Source organism: Mesocricetus auratus, unplaced genomic scaffold (genome assembly GCF_017639785.1).
Source record: "Mesocricetus auratus isolate SY011 unplaced genomic scaffold, BCM_Maur_2.0 Super-Scaffold_100676, whole genome shotgun sequence".
In the NCBI taxonomy this organism is placed as follows: domain Eukaryota; kingdom Metazoa; phylum Chordata; class Mammalia; order Rodentia; family Cricetidae; genus Mesocricetus; species Mesocricetus auratus.
Genome location: NW_024429266.1, coordinates 26217550 through 26232407, shown reverse-complemented (window position 1 = coordinate 26232407; position 14858 = coordinate 26217550). Strand labels below are relative to the sequence as shown.

The 14858-nt window shown below is 39.7% G+C and overlaps 1 protein-coding gene across 7 annotated transcripts in view; it reads right to left on the bottom strand.

Moving 5' to 3' along the window:
• The window catches only part of Pou2f1 (POU class 2 homeobox 1), a 127212-nt gene continuing 112354 nt past the window's right edge, over positions 1-14858 (bottom strand). For 6 of the 7 annotated variants that reach the window (XM_021227940.2, XM_005071392.4, XM_040737291.1 and 3 more), the window contains 4 exons: positions 13322-13427; positions 10396-10741; positions 7596-7684; positions 1-5733 (listed from right to left, as the gene is read on the bottom strand). In XM_021227940.2, coding sequence (XP_021083599.1) covers positions 5423-5733; positions 7596-7684; positions 10396-10741; positions 13322-13427 — 852 coding nt within the window. In that variant the 3' untranslated portion in view covers positions 1-5422. The remainder of the gene's footprint in view (positions 5734-7595; positions 7685-10395; positions 10742-13321; positions 13428-14858) is intronic. The other variant, XR_005873673.1, reaches the window with a different exon arrangement.

Genomic DNA, 14858 nt, shown 5'->3' with positions numbered 1-14858 from the left:
TTTTACTTACTTGGTTTTTAAGTCTAAAACCAGTTCTGCAACAATGCTAAGCTGTGCTGAGGTATTTTAGAAGGTGCTAGAAGCTGTTGCCCACGAGCATTATTCTCACAGATTAAGGTACCACCATTCAAAGAGAAAAAGAAGGAAAGGAAAGAGTCAGAGGTCCAGATCCCAGAACTGACACATAATTCACTCAAGCTCACTGCTTTTAGTAAAGCCCCAAAGCAGAGAAGTCACAATAAGGAACTACTTCATGAATAGAATGCTGGTAGAAGAAGTTTTAGTCACAAATCCATCAGGTACTGGGTACAAACTGGACAGGTTCCCTGCCTCCTGGTAGAACCTTACGCTTACTCCCCATGACTGAAGAAGAAGAGGAGGGAAAGAGGATTCCATCATTCTTTAATAATGAAAGCAACTTATTTCTGCTTTTTTTCTATTTAGGCCTGTGTGTACACCGTGGGTACTATCACGTAAACCTACAGTGGCTCTTAGTTTCAGAGAAATAGCAAAGAATTATTTTTTCCTCCTTAAAACTGAAAATAATATTAAAGTCTTATTTTTATAGGTATCTGAAAATGATTTCAAAACAACCAGGGATCTCTTTATATGAATAATAACAGGGTAAATGCTGTTCATACCCACAAATCAAAGTGAACTCATTAACAGTTATGAATAAATAAATTATTACGTCAGTTTCTGCCCACTTGGATAATTACGGGTTTCAGGTCTTTTAGTAATTTCCTCCCATTGGTACTGAAGTCTTTAATGTTTTCAGTTCTAATAAGTACACTTTATGTCCATCAACTTCAGAAGCCAATGTAAGGTTTCTAACCAAGCTCTTCTGTGGAGCTGTAAAGGCCCTTCCCTCTGTCTTAGCAGTGCTCAGACTACAGACTGGTCTGTCTGTTCCTCAGGGCCAGCAGGAAACTGCTGCACACTGGGGCAGCATATCTATCTTGGGAGGAATAGGTGCCTCTTTGCCTTCTATTTCAATGACCTTATTTCTCTCTTGGTCAAGAAAGATTTGTGAGGATGACATAGCTTGAGAAGAACTTCAAATTATTAACGATAGCATTTTTTCTAACATAATATCTCTATATTTACAAATGTACCTGGTGTTTCCAGCAAGTTAACTGTTGTCATTTAAGATGAACTGAAATACTGTCAAGCAAAAACCTGTGCTTCTGGATAATAAAGAGATTATTTTCCCTATCTTCCCAAGTAATTGACGGATCGATAATAGACACAAAAATATTAAAGAGGTATTAATTGTGCTTTTCCCCTAAAACAAATTGAATGATGATGTAGAACATATTGGCAAGATGATCACACCCAAAATCCTTTTGAAATTGTCCCTTTAAAGCTTATGAAGTATAAATAGGTTGGTCCTACACAAGATGAAAGCCAGATTCCTTTGGTTCCATTCTGGGGTAATAAGTTACATCAATAGGACAGTAATGACCTTCCTAACAACAGATAAAGCAAGTTAATGGATAGGAATAATGTTTCCTCATTCTAAAAAGCTGCCTATAGGACTTCAGAGACATTCAAGCTAACAGAGCACTCTACTGATTCCTAGAACAGTAGTACTGCTCCTGTGAGAACCCATACAGATCTTCTGTTGTCATTCAGATTTACACAGGGAACAAGTAAAATTTATGCCAAACTGCATCGCTTAAACAGGATTAAACAATTACATTCATTACTCTCCAGGGAGGGCCCATTATCACAGGCAATTATAGTATCCCTAAAAATGCATTCAAAATTAGTCTTTGGCTTACTATGTATTAACTAAATTCAGGACTGAAATAAAGTGTGCATAAATGTCATGGGGAAGAAAAGGAAAATGAAATAAAGGGGTTGTAACAACCCATCTGGTATTTCTTCTGGAAATGCAAAAACTCAACAGAATGTCATTTATTCAAATGACCCCTTTAGTTTCTAGATTCCCTCATAAAAGGCAGCTAAATGTTTTGAGTCTGAGTACTTTAGCTTCAAAGATAATTCAGTCAATTTAAAAACATTTGAGAGCTTTTTAAAAAATGTGATAGCAACTGAAAATTAGCCACGGTGTTTGTGAAGCATTGAGACTGCCAAGACCGAGGGATGGTGACGGAAGGTGACTTTACACTCAACACCCACCAGCAGGTATTAGTAGTGTGTCATGTATACATGTATAAAGTACCCTTCATCTTACAACTTAATTTTGAATATATGAAAAAGGAGAGGAACAATTAAAGTTCTTTGTCTAAAGATTTTTTTCTTCTCAATACAGCGTTTATGCTGGTTTTAAAGTTTATCCTCAAATGAACTATATAAAAAGGCAGCATTCCTTTCTCAAACCAACTAGATAGAAACTATAGACAAAGGAGGAACTGACGAACCTCTGGACTGACATTTAAAGCTTAGTATCGTCTTTAAAATCAAAGTCTATAGGGGAATCTTATTTAGGAAAAAGATTCTTTTCACCCCATAGGACTAAATAAAACAGACTTTCTCTGTCCTTTTTAACTCCCTGGGCCAGGTCCCTTGAGACTCTACTTCTGGTATGGTGAGTAATCAGCATTTCTCTCCCTGAATTCTTCCTCCTAATTTCATCACTCCCAAGGGAGGGAACTCTCTACTAGGAGCAGAAACAGTATTGATAGCCCTATAATCATGTGAACAGACTAAGGTTAGAGTGTTAAGTCAAGGTAAAAGATTAAATTAACAAGAAAGAAAGAGCTGACAGGGAAGAGAAATTATTAACTGACACAGCCATTCTATTTACACACTGACCTAAACAAACTAGCTAAAAAAATCAAGGTAATGTCTGCCCAGAGGATATTACAATTCACCAACATAAAAGATTAAAAACAAGCAGCAACTTTCACATAAAATTAATCAAGAAAAAATGAATAAGAAATTGTCAGTAGCATCTATCTCCTCAATGTGTTTGAACTGCACATTATAACTAGTCCGTTAGTACAGCAGCTTGCTAAAAATTGACTTTGGTTCAAGCTTAGTTTAAAGAACAACAACAACAAAAACCCACACCATACAAAATAGGTGGATGAGCATTTGTTAGTTTCCCTGCTTGAAGTTCACTGATTTTTTAGAGGGGGTTTAGGAAAAGTTAAGGGTAAGAGAAATTGGGGGAGAGGGGATAGCTGAGAAATAAACAAAAGGAACTAAAGAAAAATTTAAAGGGGAACTAAAATGTTTCTGACCTCTAATATTAACATGACCCCCAATTGAATCACAAAGAAAGATATACATTTGTGTCTGGGTTACTGCCTTTCTGAGCAACAGTGCAGAGAGACAAATGCACAGAATCCAACTTTCCTATGGACACAAGCTAAGCTATCAGAAGAAAGTCACCCCAGCTCAGTGCAAATCAACAGAAATTGAAGCAAGCACCTCAGACACCAATGGGGACCCTAACTCTAGTAAGGGCAACTTATATGAACTTCACTGCAGTGTCCCCATCACTTGTGAAAATTCTGGTACAGACAGCATAATAACAGGGTATTGTCGAAGGGGGAATTTAATCTCTAAATTACCCTCATCCATCTTCATCCATTTTCACAAGCTCTTCCTTTTCAATGGGCTCATTTATGTAGTCTAGAAACACCCTGAAAACAATTACAGGAGCAAATCACTTTTTTACATCAAATAAGAGATGTGTGTCGTCAGCAAACCTATCTAGCTAGCAGGGGTAAAACAAACCAGGAGACACCAACAGGCTGCCACATGCCTGCTCAGCTTTTCTCTGAGGTTCTATAGATCCCTTGCCCAGCCAGGAAAGCATCTCAGAGAGCTAAGGAAAATCTGAGGCTTGGAGGAGCTTATGAGACACTCAGCAAAGTCACAGAACATCTGTGACTCTAGAGCAGAGGTTCTCAACCTTCCTAATGCTGTAACCCTTTAATAGGGTTCCTTATGTTATGGTGAACACCGTAAAATTATTTTCATTGCTACTTTGTAACTGTAATTTTGCTACTGTTATGAATTGTAATGTAGATATCTGATATGCAGATGATCTTAAGTGACCCCTGTGAAACAGTTGGTCAATACCCCCCAGGGGTGGTTGGAGACCCTCAGGTTGAGAACTGCTGCTCTAGAGAAAAGGGGGCAAATCCAGACTCTTTATATTGACCTCTTTGGGCTATGTAATTAGGAAAAAACAGTCCAACAGAATTTCTTTAGAAAACAAAGAAGAGAATAATTTCCCAATTTTAGTAAGTCAATTTGATTTTGACTAAGTAAGTCAAAAGAAGTTTGGATGGAAAACTTTCATAAAATGAAAACAAACAAGCAAACAAACAAACATCAACAGTAGGAGCATTTAAAAACAAAAAGATAGAAATCAGGAGAACCACCAAGTCAGGTGTCTGCAGTAGTCTTTGCTCTTTGGAACCAAACCCTGCCCTGCAACAGGCACAGCTGTTCCCATTGAAAGTAGCAGAAAGCAGCATTGTTGCACCACAGGGTTCGGGCCTCAGGGTTGCTCAATGACTAGAGGGGGTGAGTGAGAGCTACAGTCAGCAGGAATTCCTTCCTACACAAAAGTGCTCCAAAGGCACCACCTGATGGGGGAGGGGCGTGTGTGGAGTACGAGTGTTTGCACACACTGCCTTCGGCTTCTGCACCAAGCCTCTTGCATAAGTGGCAAAAGAAAATCATTTTCTAGCACCTCTGTAAGAGTCATCAAGGATAAGGAAACCAGCAAGAACATTCCTGGAAGTTAAGAACGCAAGTCTCCCTTTACCCCCAAACCCTCCCTCCCCACAGTGTGGGAGCTCACTGAAATAGGATCCAGGAGCAAGAGATAAACATGTCCAATATATCTATCTATATATATATATATATAAACAATAACAGAGATACAGTAATACAGGCCTGCCTAAATTGTACCAGTTAAGAAAGGAACCCCCAACACAATTGATACGATTATAAACACCTTGTTATGACTTAATGGCCTGTACAACAGACCTATAAAAATGATTTTTTAAGAAAAACAAACAAACAAACAAACAAACAAACAAGAAATCCCTTCCTCTATTGGAACTGGTAACCCACCTTAGCTTGTCATCATGACTGCTGGAAATGATAAGTAGTCCTTTCACTTATTTTTGCCTGTCTGTTTTTGATTTTTTGTTTTTGTTTTTTTTTTTTCTTTAAATTTTTGGTTAGAAAGTTCTCCAATCCATGAAGCAATCCTGAAAAGACATTGTTTTATTATAAAATTAGGCAAACGTTGTCCTGTCTCCATTCTTTTTTTTTCTTCCTGGTGTATGTATGGTTTTCTTCTCTGCATGTCTCCCTCACCCTCACAACATGGTGGGAGGAATCCAATCACATGTGTCAGTTTTTAAACAGTTGGCAGCCCATCATGCTGCAGTGATGAAGGTCGTGGCAGCCCAACTCTGCACTCAGCTTACTGTGCCTTGGAGGCAGTGGTGGTGGTGGAGGCAGCCCCACTGGCAGAGGCTACTGTGAACAGAGAGTTCTGGATGGATTCAGCAGAGGTGGAGGAGGTGTGAAGGCTGGCTGTAGGTACAGGGGTCCCTGTGGAGGCTGCTGCTGCAGAAACCAAGCTTACTGGGTTGCTGGTGAGCAGAGAGAGGTTCTGAGGGTTCAGGAACAGAGGGGCAGTCACAATGTTGGGGGCTCCTCCTGCATTGGCAAATACAAGGTTCCCAGTTGCATCCAGTGACGTTATTGGAAGCGAACCACTAGAAGCAAGAGCTATACAAAAAGACCCAAGAACAGAAAGAACATTAAACTTCCTCCTGGAGAAGCCAAATAACACATCAGCAAAGCTCTACTCAGCAAACAGTATCTCTTTACTGATTATATAATTAAGCCTAATGCTATTATAATGCTATCCTTCAATTCTAATGCTATACCGACATCAACTCAAGTTTATAATTTTGAAACATCTAAAGAACTGAAAAGTCAATTTAATGAGTATAAGCAGGACAAATTAATGGGGAGGAGTTACGAGAACTGTGTAATGAATCAATCATGTTTCTATCTTTTTAGTCAAGTTTGCTTATAAGTATCTGTTAAAAATCCAATAATTTTGTCTTTCCAGTAGAATTTATTTAAAACTACCTCCATTCAAAAAACTACTGGTTGAAGTGATTGAGTGTGAAAAATATATTTAGCTTTTATCAACTCAACTAACAGTATGTAAATTATTCGAAAAAATTCATATAAGATGAAAGCTATATTTCCAAAGGCCTTACTTGTAAACACTTACACATCACTAAATAAAAACGAATGATTTAAAATTTTTGTTTTTGTACTTCTAGAGTCAGACCACTTGACTCTTATGAGCTGTATAAAGAATACTGAGTATTAGGAGGAGATACAACACATAATGATGCGTGAGAGTGATCTAAGGCTAATGGAGCACATTTTTTTTTATGATGCTTCCCCACAGGACAAATCACTAAGATTTTTCTAGCTGAAGGGAATACCTAATTTTGAACATGAATGTACAAATAATATACAACACTGAGCTCTGATGCAGATTGAAGCATTCATGGATTCAAGGCTCAGGGTCACAGATTGACTCTACATCTTTCCAGAGAATGTTCTATAGTCACTCATGCCTTTGTGATAACCCTGTAGACCAGAGATCTTCCCCTGTGCTGTTAAAAGGGACTTATCCCAAGTATTTTAAACAATGTCTCTGCACATGAAAGCCCTACACATCCATGTAACCACCAGCCCAGACACAAGTTGGTCAAATAGAAACCAACAAAACAGCAGGACAATCTAGGCAATTCAATTTTTGTCTGCAGTTTAACATTGACTACAGAATATGGTTAGATATATCACTCACTGGAATGTGCCAAAACCTGTCAGCTTATTTTTGACACCAAGAATTCTTGTTAAGTACAAAGTATTTTAAGAAATAAAACCCCCCCCAAAAAAACCCTCTTCGTTCAATGTAGGAATTTTCCCCAAATCATACAGTAATAAGCATCTTTAGGCACAAAGCTTAGATTCTGAACAAGACAAGGCAGACTCTTCACTGTGTGAATAAGTATCACCTTAAGTAAAACGAGAGAAGGCTAACACGGACCCAAATGGGTTTGGACCCAAATCCAAGGATGTTATGTTCTACACTGATGGGAATGTATATGGGGCAAAATCTAACAAGAGTGAAAAATATCCTGGAGATCTATGGGATGTACTCTACCATTCCAAATAGCTATCTGTCTTCAGGTGGGGATACAACTCGAGAGTTTTAATTTAATAAGCTAACCTTGAGATAGGTTAACATTGGAGGAAAATAAAACTTCCTCCAGCTCTATTCACATAGCAAAGTAAAGTCCAGATTTCTTGGAATATAACAAACCATGTATTGTTTGATGTTTTAACAAATGAACCTCTACATTCTTCTACAAAACTTTTTTACAGGGACATCTTCTTGATCTTCAGTATTTAAGTTTCTCTCTTCCTCACCTTCATCTCTAGCAAGGCAGGTAGATTCCAACACACACACACACACACACACACACACACACACACACACACACACACACACACACACACTCACACTCAGGTGCACCAATAGAGAAAAAAATGCAACTGACCTTGAATAGTAGCCAGTGTACTGTTGCTCATTAGGGCTGGGCTGAGAGCACCACCCAGAGTTCCCGGGTTGAGACTGAGTAAGGCACCTCTGCAAGTGTAAAAGTGGAGTCACTGTACTGCCATGTAGAAACACTGTCAGTTTGACAACATATCCAAATAGATAATAAAATAGTACAGATAATGAAACTGGTACAAATATTGGAATTTTATTCAACTGTAAAGAAAATTGAAATCTGCAGGTAAATAGACCAGAATGACAAAGGCCGTCCGTATATACTCTTTCATACATAGCTCCTAGCTTTGAATCTTTAGCTTATATTTAAGTTGGAGTAACTGTAGGTCAGAAAGCCTAAAATGGTCCATGAAGAGGGGGAGGACAAGAGATCTTAATAGGATAGGATATATGTGTGTGTATGAAAAGAAGAGGAGGGAGTTACGGGGATTAAAGGTTTAAGTAAGTAAGTAAGTAAGGAAGGAAGGAAGGAAGGAAGGAAGGAAGGAAGGAAGGAAAGAAGGAAGGAAGGAAGGAAGGGCAACAGAAGTTAAGGATGTATGAGGAAAAGCATTATAGGAATCCTCTGTGTGTAAGCTTATTAAAACATGTGACAAAAAAATACAGAAAGCCAGGCAGTGGTGGCACATGCCTTTAATTCCAGCACTTGGGAGGGAGAAGCAGGTGGATCTCTAAGTTCAAGGTCAGTCTGGAGTTCAGGAGCAGTTAGGTTGTTACACAGAGAAACCCTGTCTCGAAAAACCAAAGGAGGGGGGGACCAAAAGGAGTTTGAACAGAGGTACCCTAAATGGGTAGACAATATCATTTCCAGAAGACACAGATTATTAACAAAACTCTCGGTGCCATTCATGGGACACTTCCCTGCAAGTTATTGGTCTGGGAGGCTCCAGAGGCCCACCCTCTAAAACAAAACAAAAAACCAAAAGAACAAAACTCAAAATTAAAGCAAACACTGTAGGCTATTGACACTGCTGTTAGTTGTCCATCATAAGTAGATTGTAAGACTATTACTGAACACGCAAATACTGAGGTTGTAGGATACAGAAACATCAAATCTGGAACTGACCAGGAAACTTTCTCCCTGTTGGCTAGTTTTCACAGTGCCAAGATGTTCTATACAGGCAGATTGGGTTCAAAAGGTATCAATAGTCTTACCCAATGATAGATCCTGTATGTTACAATGCTGACCCATCAGGCAAGACATGTCCACTGATGCAACAGTGGTATGACTGTTCTAGAGGTAAACAAGTGATTTCTGATTTGATTTGTGACCTATTGATAGAAGGAAATTCAGACCTGACACTGTAAATCTAGTTATAAGCTCATGGATAGGAAGGTCATTGACAAAGAGGTGGGAGTGGGAGCAGATACCAACTATTGTGATTTTGTTAAATGGTTACAGTGAATTGTCTTCTAAGTATTTACGTTAATATCCATAGACCTATGATGCTTTCAACCCAGGTCAGAGCAGTCTTTTAGTAGTGCACAATGATTAATGCAGACTCATAACTGGTCAAATTGATGAGAATAAGTGACTGTTGAGTATGCAGTCCCAAACACAATGTCTACATCAAGCCCATCTTCCTAACACCAAGACTCAGGGAATATTGAGAAAGATGTTCCTGGGGTAGAAAGGATCTAAGAGCTGAAGGCTGGGGAGTACTACAGTAAAAAGCTGTCTTCTAGACATGACATAGCAGCTGTACTCAATGAATGCGTAGCAGGTATGGTTAGGCAACCTGAACAAGATCAAGCCAGTCAAATACAGTGTGGATGGGAAAGGGCTCAAGAGGACCCATCCCTAGCCAAGGAGCTATTGGTAGCTGATGACTGTTGAAGAGGGAGAATTACATCGTTAGGTTACTCACGCTCCAGTGGATGGCTCTACACTTAAATGCATATAGGCAACACTAACTAGACTGGCTCCTTGAAGGAAATAGAGACACGAAACATGAAGGTGTGTGTGTAAGGGGGGTAGGGTGAGGGAGAGGGAGAGTTCAGGGCAGTTTGGGAGGAATAGGGATCAGATATGATCAAAATACATTGTATACATGTATGAAATTATCAGAGAATAAAAACTATATGAAAAATATATAAAACCAAACATGACTTTACTCTGAGGTGTTATCCATTTGAGAATTATAAAGTAGGTAAGCTACACTTCAATGAAGAAAGCTTAAGAATAAGGAGAATTCTGAGCTTTCTTCCTGGCTCTTACCACTGAGTTACTCAGAGTCTTGTGTCATCATATGGAAATGGTAATATGACTACTTAGAAACGTAAGTTCACATTATCATCAGAACAGTCTATGCCAGGTTTGTTTTTCATGTAAGAGTGAAAAATCTTCCCTATGAGTTGCAGTGATGAGTTCCTAGTTCTATGTGGTAGTTTGGAAGAAAATGGCACCACCCAATGGGAGTGGCACTATTAGGAGGTGTGGTTTTATAAGGGTAGGTATGGCCTTGGAGGAGGAAGTATGTCACTATGGAAGGTTTTTGAAGTCTCCCTTGCTCAAACTTTGCCCAGTGTGGTAGACAGTTCACTTCTTGTTGTCTGTGGATCTAGATGTAGAACTCTCAGCTCCTTCTCAAGCACCATGCCTGCCTACACGCCACCATGTTACCCACCAAAACGATAATGGACTAAACCTCTAAAACTGAAATCTAGACTCAATCACATGTTTTCCTTTATATAAGCTGTTGTGATCATGATGTCATGTCACAGCAATTGAAACCCTAACTAAGAGACTCTGTTTTGGATGCAAATAGAATGAGAAAGCGTCTTACCCAGCAGCAAACTGTGAGGGTGCCATGAGGCCTGGATTGAGTCCTGCAGCAGCAGCCATGGCAGCAAGACTGGCATTTGCTGGCAACTGTGCAGCTCCTTGGAGAGCAGCAGCAGCTGCTGTTTGCAAGCCAGATGCTGTTACCATCACCTGGCTAGCCCCAAGAGGGGACGGAAGAGGCGTGGAGGTGGTCTGTGTTGTGCTGGTCTCACTGGCACTAGAAGCCTCAGAGGTGGAGGCTGAGGCAGAAGGGGAGGGACTCAAAGAGGGGGATGTGACTGCTGAGGAAGCAGGGGGTGCTGTAGAAATCACGGTGGCTGTGTTGTTGGATGTAGTGTCTGTAGTGCCTGAAAAGGGAATCAGATTAGGAAAAGACCTTCTGTAAATGGGTTTGGAAAGCTAGTCATTTCATTCAGTATCTAGGATCAAGGAGATGAATAACCTACTCTCCACTAATCCTTAGTTGCTCTTTTTTATTAATCAAGTTTAGCACTTCTACAGACATTATTATTACTACTACTAATAAACCATTTTAAAGCCAAAGCAATAACACAACTCTCAAACAAGTTATTTCCCCCAGCATTGACTTTCTATTAAAGAAAAAGGAAAAAAAAAAAAAAAAAAAAAGGAACTGAGGAGCTATAGACATGGCTTGGTGGGTAAGAGCACTGGGTGCTCTTGCAAAAGACCCAGGTTTGACTCCCAACAGCAACATGGAAGCACACAACCATCAGCAACTCTAGTTCCAGGGATCTGAAGTCCTCTTCTGGCCTCCATGGAGATGAGACACAATTACTCCAGTGTGGGTATTATTAAGTCTACCCTGCTTCATTATTTCTTCCATAAATCTACTGGGCCAAGCCCTGCCTTTTGCACCTGCTGCTGTGGTAGACTCAAAAGTACTTCCCCAGTGGCACCTTCTGGCCTCCACAAGCATGTACATCAGCATTCATACGTAAACAAACATGCATAGAGTTTACTTTTAGCTACTAATTAGTCTTCTACATACATTCTGCATAAATTATTTTCATTTTCTTTCTCTCTCTCTTTTTTTTTTTTGGTTTTTTTCAAAACTGTACTGTTTTGGAGGCTGTCCTGGAACTTGCTCTGTAGATCAGGCTCACAGAGATCTGCCTGCCTCTGCCTCCCAAGTGCTGGGATTAAAGGCGTGCACCACCAATACCTGTTTGGACCATTTTCTTAGAGTACAAAAAAATACACCTGATTCCAAATGTTGGTTTCATATCACACAACAATAGGACAATACGAATAAGAGCAGTTTAATTTCTCCCCTTATTAAACTGGCTGTTACGATGTTGATGTGAATGTCAATTGAAAGACCAAGGGAGCAAGTGCTTGGCAGAAGTGGTTAGTCTCTGGCCATTTAAGTATGCTTTTTGCTGTGGGTTTTGGGTAGCTTCTCTTGATATGTGGAAGCAGCTCCTTCTGTTTACCACAAATGGTTTGTATTTGCTAAATATCTTTTATCCAGCTATCCAGGTTTTATCTCAATTTCTATTCCTATTGTACAATATGTTAATTGGTGTTCAGATATTAAACTGACTATATAATCTTGGGGTAAATCCCTCAGTAACAATGAATAATTTTTTAACATGTTGTCAGTTTTCATTTGCAAAGATTTTTCTTTTCCTTACTCTTTCCCTTCCTCCCTTTCTCATTACAACTGATGATTATGCATGTTTCTCTGAATGTAGAAAAATTATTACTACTGATGGTTTGTGAAGAAAGGAATCACTTGAAATCACTTGAATAAGGGATGTTTAACAACGTAAGTTTGGAAACAATGTAGGAAATGGACCAATAGAAGAAAGAACAATTAAAAAAAATTTTTTTTTGCTGGCCTGGTAGCCCACACCTTTAATTCCCGCACTCAGGAGGTAGAAATACGTAGGATCTGAGTTCAAGAACAGACTGGGGGGTTGGAGAGATGGCTCAGAGGTTAAGAGTACTGACTGCTCTTCCAAAGGTCCTGAGTTCAATTTCCAGCAACCACATGGTGGCTCACAAACATTTGTAATGAGACCTGGTGCCTTCTTCTGGCCAGCAGGCATACATGTAGGCAAAACACTGTATACATAATAAATAAACAAACAAATAAATAAATAAATCTTTAAAAAAAAACAGACTGGACTACAAAGTGAGTTCAAGGACAGCCAGGGTCTGGTCTCAAAAAACACACACACACACACAAAAAACAAAAAAACAAAAACAAAAACAACCCCTGCTCAAGTTCAGATTTACATACACAGAACTAGTGCATGTGTTTGCATGTATGTGAGAAGGTACGTATGAAGGTCTGAAATTGATGCTTAGTGTTCCTCCTTGGTTGATCTCTACTTTATTTACCAAGGCAGAGTCTCTTACTGAATCTGGAACATTTGTGTAGCCTACCTATCAGCTTGTTCTGGGGGATCCCTTTCCCTGTTTCCCCAGCAATGAGATTATGGATGGGCTACTAAGCCCACTTGACTTTTAAGTGTACACTTTTTAAGTGTACACTTTGTATCTGATCTCTGGTCTTCATGACCTCCCAGTTTTGTGATATATTGTTTGTGTTCTGGCAAATAAAGATTGCCTGGAGACCAGATGGTGGAGCTACTAGCTATTCGTTAACCACAGAGAGGAGACAGGAAGTGACAACATGGGGCACAGACGGGATCTCTCTCCTTTTGGGCTGAGGATTTGGAGAGGTAAGAGTGACCCACAGCTCCTTTGCTTCTCTGATCTTTCAACTTTTACCTCAATATCTCACTTCAGATTTTTATTGATAAGACTTAATTAGGATCATACTTCACCCTAGACACCTAGAAATATATTGTTTTAAATAGCAATTCAAAACGTAAGGTAGCACCTTCATAATTTAGCAGGTCTTCTGCTTAACAGCTTGCAAACTGGTTGTTGCTTACCTGTAAGAGAGAGATTAGTCACTGCAGCACTGGTTAAGGGAAGGACAGGGTTGACTGTGAGGGTTGTTGCTGTACTGCTTGTCACAAGGCTTGGAGTAGTTGCCACCTAGAGGTCGGACAAGAAAAAATGCACAACACATAATCAGAACTTGAATGGGCCTTCAATTTGAATAATGTTGAGTCAGACAAACTCTAAATCAGCTAGAAATAGTATAACTGCCAAAATCACCTAAACAAGAGAATTATCAGATAGCATCAGTGGTTTTTTTGTTTTTTTGCTTTTGATTATCTTGACTTTATTTTTTAACTACAGATGTGAAGCAGACTTTGTTTTGGCAGCTCTGTGTAGCGCTTGCTGTCTTGGAACTTACTCAGTAGACCAGAATAGCCTTGAACTCCAAAATCCACCTCTGTCTGCCTCCTAAGTGCTGGGATTAAAGACATGGGCCACTACTTACCTGTTGACTTTTTAAAAAAAAAGACAATTTTATGGCAGAGTGTAGTGGTGCCTGCCTTTAATCCCAGTACTCCTGAGGCAGAGGCAGGCAGATCTCAGAGTCCCAGGGCTACACAGTGAAACCCTGTCTCAATAAACAAACAACAAACAAACTCCTCACTATGTTGCTGTGGGATAATCCTTCTGCATTCTGCAAATGTTTTATTCTCATTGCTTATTAAAGCTGCTTTGGCCTATAGCCAGGCAGAATAAGGTTAGGTGGGAAAGCCAAACAGGAGATACAGGGAGAAAGAAGGGCAGGGTGGAGAGAGATCCCAGTCAGCCACCAGAGGAACAAGACATGCTACAGAACAGGTAAGGCCACAAAGCCACATGGCAAAATGTAGGATAGAGCTAGTTAGTAATAACTCTGAACTTAGACTGAGTGTTCTGTAATTAATAAAGTTTCTGTGTGTATATTTGGAACTGGGTAGTTGGGACAAAAGAAAAGTTCCATCTCTGCTTACACTGTGTAACTGTGGTTGGTCTAGAACTCACTGTGTTGACCAGCCAGGTCTTCAATACAGAGATACACCTGAGTCCTGAGATTAAAAGGTGTGTACTGTTACTGGGGCTAGGAACCCGGGGTTAGACAGAGTATAGGCCCAAGGGGAGAACCTAGTATTACTCTGCTAAATGGACATAGTATTAATCTAGCTCCTAAAGACTTATCATTACAGATTAGTGTGGTGATATACTGTTCATGATTTATTAAAGCTTCCCTGAGGATTCTGAAAGCAAAGTCAGCCACAAGCCATAGAGCCAGGTACACACCTTTAATCCCAGGACTCAGAATTAAGTAGATGCATCTTCTGTTAGTTCAAGGTCATACTGAGCTATATAGTCCTATTGAGAAACAGTTCACACAAAGATGATCTTGGTACTTGGGATCACATGACTTTAATCCCAGGACTCATGAGAGGTATTTAAGACAGGACCAAGGTCTCAGAGCTGGCAATTCATTCTTCAGCCAAAGTCTCTACCACACTGAGGAGAGCATAGCAGAGTGAATCAGAGGAGCAGTGAAATAGGGAACAGTTT